General features: G+C 37.6%; 1 protein-coding gene across 4 annotated transcripts in view; it reads right to left on the minus strand.

Annotated features, from left to right (window-relative positions):
• Nucleotides 1–18,372, minus strand: part of LOC139980882 (apoptosis-inducing factor 3-like) — a 76,491-nt gene that overhangs the window by 25,137 nt on the left and 32,982 nt on the right. The window contains exons 1-3 of one of the 4 annotated variants that reach the window (XM_071992881.1): nucleotides 9,437–9,755; nucleotides 2,143–2,248; nucleotides 786–834 (exon numbers count right to left, since the gene is read on the minus strand). In XM_071992881.1, coding sequence (XP_071848982.1) covers nucleotides 786–825 — 40 coding nt within the window. In that variant the 5' untranslated portion in view covers nucleotides 826–834; nucleotides 2,143–2,248; nucleotides 9,437–9,755. Of the gene's footprint in view, nucleotides 1–785; nucleotides 836–2,142; nucleotides 2,249–4,251; nucleotides 4,316–9,436; nucleotides 9,756–18,372 lie in introns of those variants that run through there. The other 3 variants (XM_071992882.1, XM_071992883.1, XM_071992884.1) reach the window with 3 other exon arrangements.

Consider the following 18,372-nt stretch of genomic DNA (forward strand, 5'->3'; position numbering starts at 1 on the left):
TTAGGGTAACCAGAGGAGTCTCGAAGCAAACCAATTGACTGATACAATTGTCTGTGACATAAAAATTGTGTTTTCTTCGTCCTAATCTAACAATGTTGTAAGTAGCAAGCGTCAGTTGTTCTTAAAGCTAGTCCTATCTATCAAAAATTCTTACATGTGGCTAGGGAGCTGTAATAATTACCACACCATTTTCTTTGTCTCAACTGGTGTGTAATAGTACAGGTTATTAACAGTAATAATCACTTCAAGACTTACAAAACTAACATCTACTGCTACATTGGTTAATGTGTATTGTCAACATGATTTTGTGCTGGATCCACAGGTGGGCGTGCAGGATCCACACGTGGGCCTGCGGGATCCACAGGTGGGCCTGCGGGATCCGCACGTGGCCCTGCGGGATCTACATGTGGGCTGTGTAAAGCGTCTAATGTTCAAACAGGAGAAGCTAGCTGTGCACACACTGTCAGCAAATCACCTAAGCCACATGAAATGGACTTTCATGTTTTGGTTGGATTGTTATCGCATTTTAATAAGCATTAGAGGACTACACACAAAATTTGGTGAGAACTAAAGTGAGTGAAGTTTCGAGGACTACAGTACGTTGCCTGGCCTTTTGCCATGGTACGGTACAGTCCAGTCTTTGTGATACAGCTGCTTTAGGGTGGGAAGCAGAGGGGGGTAGTACCTGGGAGAGGGGTGCATCACAACGTTTCAAGGAAATAGTACGGAGGAAAACTTAAAAGTGCAGACGCTTCTCCGATTCTTTGCACTACGTGTATACTTACTTGTATTGACAGAGTTGTTCTTCGACAAACAACCTCCCATGGCGATGACCTGAGTAAGAAAAAAGAAAATGTCGGAAACATTCAGGAACAAGCAAAGGAGGAGGAATGTTCAGGGTAAAGTATGGAAGGAAAACACACACACCCAGGCCTGTAGGTAAGTTTGGTTTACTGTACAGTAAACCAAACTTATACTGTAGAATGCATCCAAAGGGCACTTTTCACTATTTTACTCTTCTTCCCCACCCACCCCTTCCCTGCACCTCCCCCACCCCAACCATGCTCCCTACTTCTAGTCCCCTGGTATGAACCATTCATTTGAGCCCAAAATGGTGCAGACAGCAAAGTTGTTAACTTAATTGCAACAGTTTCAGACAACAATAGCCATCTAACTTTTCTCCACTTACTTTTACAAGAGTTTTGCAGTTAGTTAAACAGTTTATTCACCAATTTTTTTCTCTCTTTGACATTCTTTTCGTGCAAATACGATAGCAGGCATTGTGAGATCTCTGAGGTGGAAAGACTTGATTTATAATATCTTGTCTTTGTTACAAGTTTGAGTTCAAATAAAATGTGGACATTCTTGCCCTGTTAAAGCTCTCTCTTTCTTATTTTGACAATTCTTTTGATGATCATACATAATTATTAACTGCTAATCACTTATCCAATTTGCACCCAGCATTTATTAACAAGAACCGGTTAGGTTGGGTTGGATTTATAAGAAAAAAAAAAGCGATAACACTGCTTAAAAATGAAAGCGAGAAAAGACTGTTAATAAACACTGCTTATCTACTGCAAAAAGTCAGTGTGGGTGACCTGATGTGGAAATCAGACTGTTTGTCTTTGAAGATCCTGCAAGGAATCATACCGAACATCAGGCCGTCTAAACTCACACACTTAAAAATAAACTAGGAAATGTTCCGATAAATATTTTAAAATAACTTCCAATTCTAATAAATTGGTTCTTCACCCTCATTCAGTCTTTCAAATGAAAGGAATCTGCATCCATTTACAGCCATTATCAGAGTTTAGTATCTTAACTTTGCTTACTTTTCTTTCTACTATCTTTACTTATCTTTACTTTTTGGAGTGTTAGCTCAGTGGTTAACGCCGGTGCCTTTCAATCATAAGGTCCCAAGTTCGATTCACTCCAATATTAATGTATGTCGTCCAGTTACAGAGTTGTTGACTATTGACAATTCATAATCATGGACGTTAAATATGAATCTAAGAGACTGACTTCGGTCAGCTTGCGGTTTTGATAAGCCAATGATGGCTTCTTCGCGAGTTCCTGCTTGCAGGAAGATCTAAAATACATACATACTTATTAGCTATAAAATAAATAACAAATGTCACATACCCGTATATATATATGTTTCCTCTTCCAAGCTCAGACACTAAATGACATGATTTCAGGTTAACAAGGAATGGCAGATATCTCCGATCAAAATTTTTACAGAATAACTCTGAAAGGAAATTGAGAAAATTTCCATTCAATCAATGAAAACACTTTTGATATTTGCACAATTCTACCGTTAAACCGGGTTGTTCTGTGCTGTGTATCTGTTGAACTCCCACAGGCTGGCACAGACCAGTACTTTTCTCAATCGCCTTGTTAAATAAATGGCAGCTAAATATTTCAAACTAATATTCAGATGTAATGAATGATTTAATTTAAAGCAGTCTATATATGAATTAAAACTATAATTTTGCCATGATCTGAAATGGTAAGAAATTTATTTCTACCTGGAGAACTAAGACTAAATCGATAATTTTGAAAAGATCGTCAGTACTGGCCGCAAATTTGAGCTTGCTTAAAAATTTAAAAATTGCTGAAAGAAGGGTTCAAAAGAGGACTGTCCTGGTGGTTCTTCCTCTCCCAAGGTTAATTCAAGAAAATTGAGGAGTGTTCAAAATCAGACAAATGTTTCAAGTGAGGAAAAATACTTTGATGGAAGTAGTAAAATGCTTGTTAAAGTTGGAGCATGGGTGACCATAATTAGACTTTCTAGCATATTACAGGTCAATACTGATGAACTCTATAAAGGGTTTGATTATTAAAGGGTGTGAAGACTTGCGCAAAATGAAACGTCTAATGCCGGTAATCGGACCTAGTTTTGAATGAGATGTAACAGAAGTGTTAGACACCACCATCGATCCCAGAAAAATACACACACAGCTTGCTACCGTCGGTAATTAGACACTAGTGTACAGTCAATACATACAGCTACGGTCAATACCCAAAACACAGTGTACAAACGATACAGCGATGGACATCTCATGTCAGGCTACAGATAACAAGGTATTACGTTTCATTACTGTCTGCATTTTGTAGCGACAAGAGAAAAACCTTCACTTGCAAGCCACGAAAAGTTAACTTATTAAAGATGGTGGCACGCGGTTTGGGGCAAGTCTTCAATGCCTTTAATAGCAACCTGGAATATACCAGTATACACTCTTTTAGCATCCCTAGCCTTGACACATACTAACTAAGTACTATTCATATGCAAAGTGTTCAGAATTCAATGTGAAGTACAGTATCAAGAGGAATTCGATCGTGAATTTGCATTTTTTTTTATCATATATACAGTATATAGAGTTCACTACATCAGACATTTCAGATATCAAATGGTCCTTAGGTGGCTTCTTTTTTTTTAGTCTGATAAAGTTTTAGATATAGTGGTACCTTCATTCTTTCATAATGCTGGTCACAAAACTCACAGTTAAGTCATTTTTCAATACTTAATTCTGCTGATCGCACCAGGGTCACTGCTCTTCAGTGACTACAGTACAGTACGCATTTCAAAGTGAACCAATAATACATTTCAGGCACGAGGTAGAACAAGGTGCAAAGGTTGTGGGGAGACAGGTAAGCGAGGAAGGAAGTAAAAAACTCAATTCTAAATGGTTATCTGTGTTACAACTGAATATGCTACAGTAGAAAGTCAGATATAATGGTCAGTTGGTCACCCATAATGAAACTTTATAAATCAAATTCATGAACTTCACTGATAGTATCAAATTAATGCACAAAGCACGCTTGACTTTTAATCATTCTGTTTGGTTTAGTATGTTATTTATATGTCGTTGTGAGAGTATTGTAGGCATATGTGATTTTACTATATCAAAGGTTCAAAAGAGTGTCACGACATCTAACATTAAATTGTTTGCTTTATTTTATTTCCCACAATATGCAAATGGATGAGATCAAAAAACAACAGAAAACTGCTCGCAAAAATTGTCCATCTTTTGGTGCTGATTCAAATAAATAGAATATTTTCTTCAGTGACACACTGTACTAATTAATACCCTAAACTGTGTTTAACAGAAGGCAACGTGGAAAACATGATAATAAGCTGAAATTTCTCTTCAATATTTGAACTGCGGTCATTCCATTGAAATGCATACATTAATACTCTCTTCCAGGTTTAAAGATACCTGTATTTATTGCAAATGCATCCAAACTCACCAGATTCAACAATAAAACTGGTTCTAGTCCGTACGGTATACACAGGACTGGAGGGTGCCAACGTACTGCTTTACATATATCATGATAACCAGGGATAGGAAGTGCTGAGTACACAAGGTTTGTTCACACAGCTAACAATAGCTATACTGTAGTTATGCTAGAAAAGAATGACTTGACATTTTTCACACTGCCTGTGGTTAAATTGTTTTTGGTTTTTTTTTCATATACTGTAGATTAGGATTTGCAGACAAACTTCTGAGAACAATGGGGTTAACTGTTTCAGAAAAGATATTTATTGAAACAAATTCCATTGAAGGATATTTAACCCCAAGCTATCATCTTTTATATCACAAATATTACTGACGCCTGGGATGAACAGCTCCCCAAAAACAGCTCAAGAAAAGGCTTCCTTTTTAATAGAGATATCACAATTCTTCAAGAGTCACATATTGAGGTTGCCATTTTGTCAATGTGTGATGTCATAACATCACAAGGAGATGAAACCTCTAGAGCTTTCTTTCACTTTGCTCATCCCCTACCCACCCCCCCCCGCCCCCCTCATCCCTCCATTTTTTTAAGTCATTTATTCATTATTTAAAATAAGTAGTGTTGAACAAAACTGATAATCCTTTCAGAATTAGCACTGCATGAATACTGTTCTACAAATCTACAACTGTTCTACAACCTTTGTGTGATGAAAATTTTGAAACGTAAATGGAATTGTTTTCCTTTTGACAGAAAGTACACATAAACTTTGTTTTAACACATTTAAAATAAATAGTAGTCAACGTACTTCAGCTTTACTGAAGCGATACAATCTACTAACATTTTCTGTTTCAATTTTCTCAAAAACAGCGAGGATTTCCAGCAAGGAAACTGATTTTTTCACTCCACTATTACCATGCATGCAATAAGGTGTTGCTTTATTCAGTTGCCTAGCAATAGTTCATAACTTTTAAGTTATATTTGATTATCGCCTAGGCATGCATACATTGCATGTATATTGTATACAGTTATTCTGTATATAAAGTGGCATTTGCCTTTCTTTATTTAACACACTCAAACTACTAGGCAGTAAAGAGCATGATGGTTAGGAGGTTCAAGGAATTGAGACAGAAAAAAGTCTTAGTGACCAAAAGAACAAGAAAAATATGTACAGTTAAATTGTATTAACTGGATTATCTGCACCTCCTTTATCTAGAAATTAATGATCTGAATTCAATATTTATTGAACAATTCATCCTGTATAATGAAACAAAACTCTCTGCAAGTCGAGTCCAGTACCATACAGTTCTTTGGATTTCATTAACATTATACAGTGTGCTTTGTTGTCGTAGCAACATAGCCACCTTTTGTACAGCTGGGTTTCCAGTACCTTATCGCCTATCATTCTCAAATACTGCACTCTGACAGTATGTATAGGCTTACAACACAAAGGAAACACATAGTTTTCCCTTCTTAAACCAGTTAACTTTGTGACAGAGAAAATAGGAGGCTAGAAACTTTCTAAAAATGCAGTGAATTTAATAGAAAAACTCAAATGAATGTAACTTTACAGAAGTCTACCATGGAGGGAAGGGAAAGCAAGGGAGAGGGAGGGGGAGGGTGTTGCTATTATAGCCATACTCCTGATTTATGTTGCAAGAAATAATACAACACTCCATTTATTTACTCAACAATGTAAATCTCGATCACGTGTAGTTTCAGTGGTGAAAATTACTACATGTATGTATACTGCGATTTTAGTGGGTGCATACATACAGTATATTAAAGGGTGTGAAGACTCGCGCAAAAAGAAACGTCTATTGCCGGTTATTTGACCTAGTTTCGAATGAGGTGTAACAGAAGTATTAAATTCCACCATCGATCCCAGAAAATACACACACAGCTTGCTACCGTCGGTAATTAGACACTAGTGTACAGTCGGTACATACATACAGCTGCGGTCAATACCTACAGTACAGTATACAAACGATACAGCGATGGACAGCTCAGGTCCAGCTAAAGATAACAAGGTATCACGTTTCATTACTGTCTGCATTTTGTAGCGACACGAACAAAACGTCACTTGCAAGCAACAGAAAGTTAACTTTTTCGGATGGCCGCACGCCGTTTGGGGCGAGTCTTCAATGCCTTTAAATGTTCAGATATTTTGCAGTAGTTATGAAGGCTCTGAATTTTGTCTTGCATAAATTAATATGTAAGAATATGTTTTTTTTTAGCGCAAAAACCACTACACGTATATTTACAGGTCTGTGTACGTAGCAATGAAGTTGGCCACTTTGAATAGCACATTACGATGCTATACCAGATAGGTTATTCCCTGAAGGTCACATTACATATTCTGATCTGAAATCATTTCTACACTGATCTGCCAGTGACTCAATGTTGCATCATGTGCTATGATCATGGTAACCTTCCCGTAACTGATTCCCGTCCCACAATTGCCAACACTTACTGTAGTGCTGTTGCCACCATGTCAGTACTGCAGTCCTGTTTGGTCAGGTATTTCTATTGTGACTGCCATCTAATTACCTTATCATATTATCACTGTTTTGTGGTTACATTTTTGTCTCTTATATCTCCTTTGGTGGATACTTAGAAAAAATAAACTGAGGCTGAAACCAATATAGAAATATACATGTGATGACTCAGGTCAATAGAAATATGAATTATATACATTATATTTCGGTACTGCTGACTGTAAACTATTATTATTTTCTGCAGTCCTGTTTTGTCATGTATCTCTCTTGTGACTGCCATCTGTATAACCTTTATATCATATTATCACTGTTTTGTGGTTACATTTATGTCTCTTATACCTCCTTTGGAAGATACATATAAACTGAGACTGAATCAGTTGGTTGCATTTCAATTTGTAACATTAATTATGAACCTTGTTTCAACATTCCAACTGCATCACACTGGGACTGTAACTGAAGTAGGCTACAATAACACACTGTTTTGAACATTCTTTTCTCAATATCAAGGTAAGACACTGGTAAATGCTGGTAATAAAACACTGAGTTGATAATCAGTGTTAATCACGTAAAACTAATAAATTGCCCTCCACTTCCCCTCCCCCCCCCAACTGTGTGCTAATAAGCAACAATTTGGCTGTGTTATAAATGTGACAGTTTATGTGATTTTGCACAATATAGATAATAAACAGAACCGAGATTTTAATTTGTGGAGGCGTTGCATTTTTCATTGATTTGGTGGTATTCATACAAGTACTGATACACTTCATATGCAGTACAGCACTTTGTGGTTTCAATTCCATAGTTCTAGTTATATAACTATGTATGGCAATCTCGGCGATTCGTGGATGTAGGAAAATAGTTTTCAGAAATTCTTACGACGAAGCAAAACGATGATGTCGAAGGCTGAAGTTTTCATATTAAAACCTGAAGCATTTTAAGAAATTCAAACTGGTGCCAGTCGTATTTACATGCCAAGAACACTAAACAAAAGTTTTAAACTCCATCTTGTGATCAAATTGACATAGCATACATATTAATCTACACTTCAAATTCGACCTCTGGTGATCAACTTCCTCCAAAATATATCTGTACACAAATGCATAAACTATTGTAAACTTTGAACGAGGGTACCTATCGGACATAGATTTTGGTGAAGCATTCTATTGTAGCTTCTTGCTTGAAAAGTAGCTTCAAAATGTCCGAAGCACCTCTGCTCTCATCACTGTCAATCTTAAGAAGTATGACGCTATCACACCAGAACTCAGTGCTCTTCACTGGCTCCCAACACACAGGGTATCAACTTCAAAGTACTTCTTCTTGTGTACAAAGCTAACCATAAACAATCGCCACCTTATACTGTACATATCTTGGACTTACTTCAGTTACAAATCATCACACAGACACTGGCTCCCCCAAAACAGTGTATCTACTTCGAAGTACATCTTCTTGTGTACAAAGCTAACCATAAACAATCGTCACCTTATACATATATCTCGGACTTACTTCAGCTACAATCATATCACACAGACAACTCAAATCATCTACATCTCATTTTATTGCACCCAAAACTCAGATTGTGTCAATTGCCGATCGGTCATTCTCATGTTTCAGTCCTAAAACAATGGAATGCTCTTCCAAACCACATCTACAATGCTCAGATGGTATTTATCTGTTTGAACACTTGTTGTTTTGTATTGTTATTAATTTCATGAAACTGTCTTTAATCACCTTTGAACAACTATTGTTGATATTGGCACTATATAAATGTTTCTGATTTTTCTTGATTCTTGACGGGTTCCAAGACCCCCCCCCCCGCACCTCCCCCCCAGTCTTTCTCTTCACTTCCGCTATGCAATAGAAGGTATTGAGTGTCACTATCACCATGGAGAAAATAATGATGGTTAGGATTGTTCCTCCCAAAATGCATCGCATGTGGCTAATTGTAAACAAGTTGCGGGACTGCTCTATCATTGTCTAAACTGATTTGATTTTGATTAGAGTTAAATCTAGGCCTAGGCAAAATGGTTTCGCTTGTCTAATGGCAAAATAATATTACATTCCAGATGAGGATTGGAAACTTGGCTTATGTTGGATATCCACCCAAATATAGAAATATGTTCAAATTGGAATAGAGTTTGTCATGTTCGGCAAATTTATAAAATAGTTCTAGCTTCTGTATCCTACAGTGTTTTACTTGTAGTCAAGTCCTTTTATCTGAGTACCAAGTATTTCTTAGTACTTGAGTTTCCAAGTACCAAGAACTACCATAGTCTGAGTACTAAGCTTTAGTGCATCAGTTTCTGAGTACACCATCTTAGAATCTAAGCAATGAGTATTTTTCATATGAGTACTTTTTCAGCCAAGTACTTTCCATTCTTGACTTTAATTTGAGTACAAGTATTACAACTACTGCTACTATACTAGTAGTACATAGTAGTAATTTAGCATATGTGTGGGTACTACTCTGAATCAGTACAAGTACACACTGGTAACCTAACCAACTGCTGTTATGTTTAATGCACAAGTGACTGTACTTCCGTATCATAACTAAAGGAAACTTAACGTATCGTTCCTCTCAAACTGTGTCTAGATGTAAGCCTGTTGGATCTATAGTAGCGTATGCAGTTTCAATTGACAACAACGGTGTGAGAACTCCAGCTTAGCCTACATTATCAGTCCACTTTGATAGTAGCCTCACTTACCTGTAAATTGTAGTTGTATGTTTGGCTGTCAACAAATGCAAACTTGCGCTCCTGTTGAATTGCTTCGATATGTTAGATTTTGCATATAAATTTTGACTGACTTTGCATCGAAGTTGCTACGAACTAAAACTCTAATGTGTGAAAGAAATAACGTTAAAGTGCAACAACTTCCAGTTCCTTTTCGCTCGAAGCGTTATTCAAGTACGTGATCGCTACACGGGATTCTACTATAATCAGGGTTGATGTACTAATTACTATAATAGCCTACAAAGAACAAGGATAAACAGCCATTTGTAATTGCACCAGCTCACAGAACTGATTTGCAATGATAAAAAAATTACGTGCTGTGGCTGACTAGAATGTCGTACACATTTTATGCTAGACTTGTTTCCTGCAATTTGATTGGCTTACTAGGTGCCCGCCTCCATCCTCACGGCAACCGACATCAACAGTTACGGTACCCTTCCTTCGATGTTCCCGGATCACCAAAATAATAATTGGTCGGTCCTATGTGTCGATGAAGGGAATGTGAAACAAACGTGTTGGAATGGATACATAAAGTTCTACAAAGGCGATGAAATACATTTACGGAGAAAGAGCTGAAAACGCATTATTTGTTGCGGCGGGTCTGGAAGGCGGTTTGTGCAAAGCTTTCTTTTTCAAATGTATTGACAAGTGCATGCACATGTTTTGAGAGCAGCTTAGCTGGATTCATAGCGATGGATATTTAACTAATGATGGAGCTTTTCTGTGAGGTAGGATTGTAAATTTCTGCGGTGGCAAAAGTTGGGTATAAGCAATCGACGCGTAAAAAACAAAAACATAGGTATAGCCTACAGCATCAGCGTTCATTAAAGAAAGGGCTTTTTCAGTTTCCATCGCAGTACTGCGTGATTTGCTACTTTCATGTCATTGAGCTTGGGACCGAACCTATTGGTTTTGACGTTAGTGCATGGAAGCCACGGCGTACGTTGTGCTAAAATTATACCAACTTGAAATTATAACCCTTACCGAAATGCCAGATCTGGCTTTATATCTGGTTTAATCTGGCCAGATCAAGTTTTATCTGGCCATATAAAGCCAGATATAACTGAATAAAGAGTCAATCCAGATATGCAGATAAAGTTTTATCTGGCCATATAAAGCCAGATATGACTGGATGAAGAGTCAATCCAGATATGCAGATAAAGTTTTATCTGGCCATATAAAGCCAGATATGATTGGATATAGAGTCAATCCAGATATGCAGATAAAGTTTTATCTGGCCATATAAAGCCAGATATGACTGAATATAGAGCCAATCCAGATATGCAGATAAAGTTTTATCTGGCCATATAAAGCCAGATATAACTGGATATAGAGTCAATCCAGATATGCAGATAAAGTTTTATCTGGCCATATAAAGCCAGATATGACTGGATATAGAGTCAATCCAGATATGCAGATAAAGTTTTATCTGGCCATATAAAGCCAGATATAACTGGATATAGAGTCAATTCAGATATGCAGATAAAGTTTTATCTGGCCATATAAAGCCAGATATAACTGGATATAGAGTCAATCCAGATATGCAGATAGTTTTATCTGGCCATATAAAGCCAGATATGACTGGATATAGAGTCAATCCAGATATGCAGATAACTGGATATACATCATGTATATCCAGTTATACCTGACTTTATATTGACAGATAAAACTTTAAGACTGTATGCTCTTACATAGTTCATTTTCATAGAGATTTACATTACACTATATTGTGGCACTGCACTATGCATATATATTTCAATTTAGTAAATCACACTGCACACTAAGTCAAATGGGGGAGGGGGGAATAACTATCTCTATCTGGGTTGCTAGGCAACCACAGGGTCTTGGCTTGAAACAGGATGACTCAGAGGTTGATTAAGTGTGAAGGCCGCTTTTGAACAATGGACATATGTGTATTGATACTCTATTGATGTCTGGACATTGGCAAAGGTTTCTATAGTGAACTGAACAGTCAGAAGTAAGGAAGAATTTTTTTGGAACGGATGGCAACAAGGAATATATTTTGGGACTGAACTTCGGTTCTGAATGGATTCAATGGAACATATATCGCCCTCCTGGAACTTATTTATTTAAGCAAATATATTTAATAAAAGAATAGCACAACGCAATTTATTGAACATCTACAGGACCACAGAAGAATAAAGAACTCAACCTTCAATTATTATTTTTAAGTGTACTAGTGGTACCGCGCGATGCCAGTTTATTTAAGTAAGTAATATGATTTACCTGGGCGAAAAATTTGAATGTACATGTATTCAATATCAGTTTGCAAATGTTTTGGTAAGGTATAGTAAAAGTGTGTAATGTGCATGCACATTACATATTTCCACTTTGTTCCAATCCAGTTGAGTTCTGTGTTTATATTTTGTGTGTGTCTTGCTCTCTGTATGGGTCTCACTGTAACAGAACAGAGATAACTGATCACGCTGGAAAGTTACTCTCAATGCTAGTCCAGTTTTGGCCACTTTTTCGGCCATATAAAAGTTTATCTGGATTTTCTTTATATCAACCAGATAAAGTTTTATCTGGCCCAGATATGGATGCAATAAAATTTAACCAGATCAAATTTTATATGGGCCATACAAAAGTTTATCTGGATTTTCTTTATATCAACCAGATAAAGTTTTATCTGGCCCAGATATGGATGCAATAAAATTTAACCAGATTAAATTTTATATGGGCCATACAAAAGTTTATCTGGATTTTCTTTATATCAACCAGATAAAGTTTTATCTGGCCCAGATATGGATGCAATAAAATTTAACCAGATCAAATTTTATATGGGCCATATAAAAGTTTATCTGGATTTTCTTTATATCAACCAGATAAAGTTTTATCTGGTCCAGATATGGATGCAATAAAATTAAACCAGATCAAATTTTATATGGGCCATATAAAACTTGATTTTATATCAAGTTATATCTGCCCAATTTTTTATCTGGCCAGATATAAATTCCAGATCTGCAGCAGATCTGGCCCAGATTGAAATTCCAGATCTGCAGCAGATCTGGATTTTTATATCTGGCCCAGATCTGGGATTTCGGTAAGGGAAGTATTATCCAATTGTATCCGTGTGATACGTAACCAATAAAATTGACTACTATAATTATTGTAACAGGACTGCCGTATCAGCAAGCTGAAAACATATTGTATCAAGCTTCGTCCAGTGTATTATTGTTCTTACGCCTATAGAAACGTTACCACAGTATGCAAATCTACGGTTGACGAACGCAAAGTTCCATTTCTTCACATAACGTAGGCTACTAGTATGAATATCAAATTCCAGCCAAATGTATTAATACATTGACAAGTGCATGCACATGTTTTGAGAGCAGCTTAACTGGATTCATAGCGATGGATATTAAACTAATGTTAAACTAAAAGTTGGGTATAAAGCAGTCGACGCGTAAAAAACAACATAAGTATAGCCTACAGCCTCAACGTCGATTCAAAAAAGGGCTTTTTCAATTTCCATCGCAGTGATTTGCTACTTTCATGTCAATGAGCTTGGGACCGAACCTGTCGGTTTTGACGTCAGTGGAAGCCACAGCGTAACGTTGTGCTAAAATTTCACCAACTTGAAATTATAAGTATCATCCAAATTGTATCCGTGTGATATGAAACCAATAAAATTGAATGTTATAATTATTGTAACAGGACTACCGAACGTATCAGCAAGCTGAAAACAGATTGTATCAAGCTTCGTCCAATGTATTATTGTCGGCTTACGCCTACAGAAACGTTACCACAGTATGCAAATCTACTGTTGACGAACGCAGAGTTCCATTTCTTCACATAACGTACTAGTATGAATATCAAATTCCAGCCATCAGATTCTCCACAGCGCCATCATTTTTAATTGTTGCGCGATCAGTAAAATGATATTCCAAGAAAGTGACGCGTAATAGTAGTTGTAAGTTGAGTCTCGTCTATCCGACATGCTCAGTGATAAACTTCCGCCACGTATCACGATCTTGCGCAAAGTTTATTGCTTCCTCGAAATTGTTAATGTTAACGTCCTTAAATTGCGACTATATTTTTCCAAGCAAGGTAGTCACGGGTCTTCCTACTGGTTTAGCGGTATGTCTCAAGGCTTCTCTTAAAGCAACCTTTGCTGGATCGTCATCCTGGAGTCTTGCTACATGACCGAAATATCTCAATCTTCTATGTGCGACTATGGATGACCAAGGTGTTTGGTTGGTTTCATTTTAGAGCTCATCGTTTGATAACCAATGGTTATTGGTCCATCTAATGTTGAGAATATTACGAAGTAGTCTCCTTTGAAAAGTGTCAAATTTGCGATCAAGATCCTTCGTTGTGCCCCACAGTTCGCAATTGTACAAACAATACTCTTTAATATAAAGCCGTGAAAATCCTAAGCTTAATGTTCTCAGCTCCAGGTATTAATTATCTTATGGAACAAGAATATGGAACGCGAAAAAGGGCAAACTTATTTCGTTTTCTAAACTAAGTTTGTTGTTGTCTAAACTAGAGTTGTTGCTGCTGTATAACCACGTTGTTGCTCAAACTAGGGAGTTGTTATGGATAACAACTCCCTGCTCAAACTCACGGTGATGTCTTAAAGGCGATATCGCTCGTAGACTTTTTTTTGAGGGCGCTGGCATTATCGAGGTTTCAGCGAGGTTCCATTGTCTAAACATACGTCGTTGTCTAAACTTTCGTTGTTGCCATCGGCGCTGTTCAAAATTGCTCAACCGCGTAATATTAACCAGAATGAAAAATGCATTGAGGTTTCGATGACTTCAGTACACCAGAGTTCTGCTTGTTAGTATATCCAGAACTAGCTGTTACAATAGAAATGGCCCAAACCACCATTTTGATACAATAACACTATGGCATGATAAAATCAGGTCAGTCTACTGTACGTGGCTATACACACCTCCACCAAAAACAATTGGGGTCTCGGAGGTCCAAGTCCATTTGGGGTCACTAGAGGTCAAATTGTGGAAACCGTGTTTTATAAGCTACCGTATCTCCCACCGCTAGCCTACCAGATAACATGAGCGTGGCGCCTCATACAAATAGGAGGCTGCGCGGTAAACAACTTTTAAAATGTTATAGGCTATGCATATACGCTGTGAATGTCAGAAATCATGTAAAACGAGTGTCTAGACAAAGTACCAGCATACAAATACTCCACATTAAAACTGATTTCATTTGGCCCCTTCAACAATGTGTGAATTCGCTGTGAATGTCGGAAATCAAGTAAAATGAGTGTCTAGACAAAATGCCGGCACAAAAATACTTCACTTTTAAACCAACTTAGTTGAGCCCCTTCAACAATGTTTAGAGACAAGCTGTGAATGTCTGGAATAAAGTAAAACGAGTGTAGAGACAAAATGTCAGCATAAAATAATGCACTTGAACCATTAAGTGATGTCTGGATATGTTGTGAATGTCTGGAATAAAGTAAAACGAGTGACATTAATATTACTAGAGACGAAAGTTTTCCTCCCGATCGAACACCGATTGCGTTTATTACTTTTACTAGTGTAGTTGTAAAGATGCGATCATATCACTGCCTGTACTTTGTTAATGCTCTACACAATATATACGGCAGATGCCATCCAGTGCCCTAGCTTCGCTGTTTTACAGGGGCGGCCACCCGACCTTCATTTCCCGACCTTTTAACACGTTTGCATGAAAGATATGGTGTTGATGGAATTCCATTGTATTGGATGAAATCATACTTAGCAAACCGTACCCAATGTGTTATTGTGGATCAAAATCTGTCAAAGGATGTTACGCTTGCAACTGGAGTCCCACAAGGCTCAGTTCTGGGGCCGTTACTTTACACCTTGTATGTAGCTCCATTGCATGATTTAATCATTTCAGCTAATATGCAAACTGTTATTTATGCTGATGACATTCAGTTATTCACATCTTTCCATCCTGATCATTGTTCCGATGCTATTCAGAAAATCCAAAACTGTATTGCAGATGTAAAATCATGGGCTATATCAAACAATCTTTTTATCAATGACTCAAAGACTGAAATCCTCCATGCTACCTCGCAATTTAAATCCACAACAATCAAATCTATTTCAGTCAAAATTGATCAGACTACCATCACTCCGTCCACGCACGTCAAAAGTCTAGGAGTTGTACTGGATCCCCATCTAAGCATGAAACAACAGGTCAATGCTGTTTGCAAATCATCATACAATGCCGTACGGAAGATCAGCCGGATACGGAAGTTTTTAACCAAAGATATCACTACAAAACTTGTATGTTCCTTGATAATGCCCAGGCTTGACTACTGTAACTCCCTTTTATTTGGCCTTCCTGACTCTACACTGAAAAAACTTCAAACTGTTCAGAATTCTGCTGCCCGGTTAATATCATGTTCATCGCGTCATGATCACATGTCTCCAGTGCTTCAATCACTCCATTGGCTTCCAGTAAAACATCGGTCAATTTATAAGCTCCTCCTCTTAACGTACAAATCACAACACTCCCTTGCTCCTGGTTACATTACAAATTTAATTCCTCAGTATCATCCTCAACGCCAACTTCGCTCGTCTACAAAGTGTCTTCTTGCCACCAGCCATACCCCAAACACAAAGTTTTATGGAGAAAGAGCCTTCATCTCTGCTGCACCTCAACTCTGGAACAATCTACCATCTTCAATTCGCAATGCACCATCGGTTGACTGTTTTAAGCGTCTCTTAAAAACACATTTATTCCAAAATTTACAGTGATTTGTCTTGCATATTTGTGTACTTGTTTTAAGCGCTTTGAGGCCTTTGCATAAAGCGCTATATAAATATTTGCTTATTATTATTATTATTTCGGCTGCCCTGCCACTCTTTCCTCTTCGCCAACTCCGTATAATTATATAGTACCCCCATGCATTGAACTTGCAGCGATTTCACCAGCAACCCCAACTCTTCAATTGTTCCCGTACATGCAGTGTGCATATCTCGCCAAATTCAACGCAATTGTTTTAGGCCTGTTCGAACTTCGGAGTTTCACGCGCAAATCCTGAAAATTTGTGAAGAAAAGATTAATTCACCGTACCTACAACACATAGCCCTAGTCAAAACTCGGGTGTATCTTCGATGATTAATTTCTTGTATAGCATGTTAGCGGTCTTTTTGGTCTAAAAATTCGTAACAATGCTGAGCGGGGTTTGTGTTTATTCAATTTACCCCACAATCCATTTCCCAAATCGAAACTCCGAACTGGATTGGTATTACGAATGAACTTGCTTGGGGGATAGAAAACTAGTTCTGTGAGTGTATTGCCTACGTACTTCAATATTGTGTCCTTCGTGTTACTCACGAAGCACAGACTACATCCAACCATTGATCAACTGATCCAACATTTACTCTGAATGCTTTGCAGTATTTGGAAATAACTAGCTCCACGAAAATTATAGTATTTAAATAACATTTTGACGCAATGTCGATGAAGTATTTCAAACTTCAATGACTACTTTTGACGATGTATGAATATAGTAGTTTATATACACACGAATGTTGCACCATGCAGAATCATGACTTGGAGCACGTGTGTAGAGGGACCGCGAAAATTTACGCAAGTTTGCAACGAAGAAATTACCTGTCGTATGAATGCACATTTAACATTATTAACTCTCGATACTGAGAGAACAAAACATACTGTGAGATGAAAAGTCCTTTTCAGTATCAGAGATATTGTGGAAGCTTCCCGCAAAATTAATAGATTGTCTCAACTCATAACTTTCTTTGTTTAAACAATTATTCAAATATTACGTTAAAAATATCATTAACAACGTCCTCGTTATAACGTCCTGATTTGTAGCAACTATCATATAAATGTCGTTAACAACGTGATTTTGTTCGACAAATCAGGTTGTTAACGGTACTTACATGGCTGTTGCTACAAATCAGGACGTTAACGAATTTGTTCCCTTTTCGCGTTACAAAGTTAAACCATCATACTTTGCGTTCATTGAACACTGAAGATGCAATCCTGTTTGCAGACAATGGGTAAGGGACTATTAGCCAAACAAATCGCGGGAAATTTGAGAAAACATCATTGCCTGTATATAGCATGAAAAACTCTGTAATAGAAATGTTGTAAGCTCTGCGCGGAAGCAACTTCGGTTGATTGTTATAATTTTTTGGAAAAGAAAGAATGATGTTCGTTCACAATGTGTTACAACAACAGAACTTTGGATAGCAACGAAAGTGTAGACATCACCGTGAGTTTAGACATCAACGTGAGTTTAGACATCAACCGTAAGTTTAAACATCAACGTGAATTTAGACATTAACGCGCGTTTAGTCATCAACGTGACTTTAGACATCAACGTAAGTTTAGACAACGTAAGTTTAGACGAACAACAGCAACATGGTAAAACGGCAGCAACAACTTTAGTTTAGACAACAACAAACTTAGTTTTAGACAGCGAAATATGTTTGCCCTTTTCGCGTTCCATAAACGACGGGGGTTCTACAGCGCCTATTGTAGTATTACTGTAGTCAGTAATTTACCGTTGTCCTGGGGGAACGGACGATAGATAGGGAGAACCAGTGGCGTCGAGAGCTACTAGGTCTGGCCAAGGGACAATCAACTGTCAACTGACACGCTTCTTGAAGTCTTCACTTTGTATGGAGGATATGTACCCACATACCCCCCCCCCCTTTTAGTGGGGGAGACACTTATGTGCATATTGCCGCCCTCACTTTTTTAGTGGTTTCGAGCCCATAATGGATTGTCTCTAAAAAGTTTTCCCTCTTTTATCTTCATCGCTTTAATGTTGTTATTAATAGCACCCATCCCTCTCACAAACAATGAAAGCGTCCGAGCACATGGCCTAAACATGGTTAAATATGCTTTATCGGGGCTTTGAAATCCTTCTGACGGGGTGCAGAAAAATT

The sequence above is a fragment of the Apostichopus japonicus genome, chromosome 15 (assembly GCF_037975245.1).
Source record: "Apostichopus japonicus isolate 1M-3 chromosome 15, ASM3797524v1, whole genome shotgun sequence".
In the NCBI taxonomy this organism is placed as follows: domain Eukaryota; kingdom Metazoa; phylum Echinodermata; class Holothuroidea; order Aspidochirotida; family Stichopodidae; genus Apostichopus; species Apostichopus japonicus.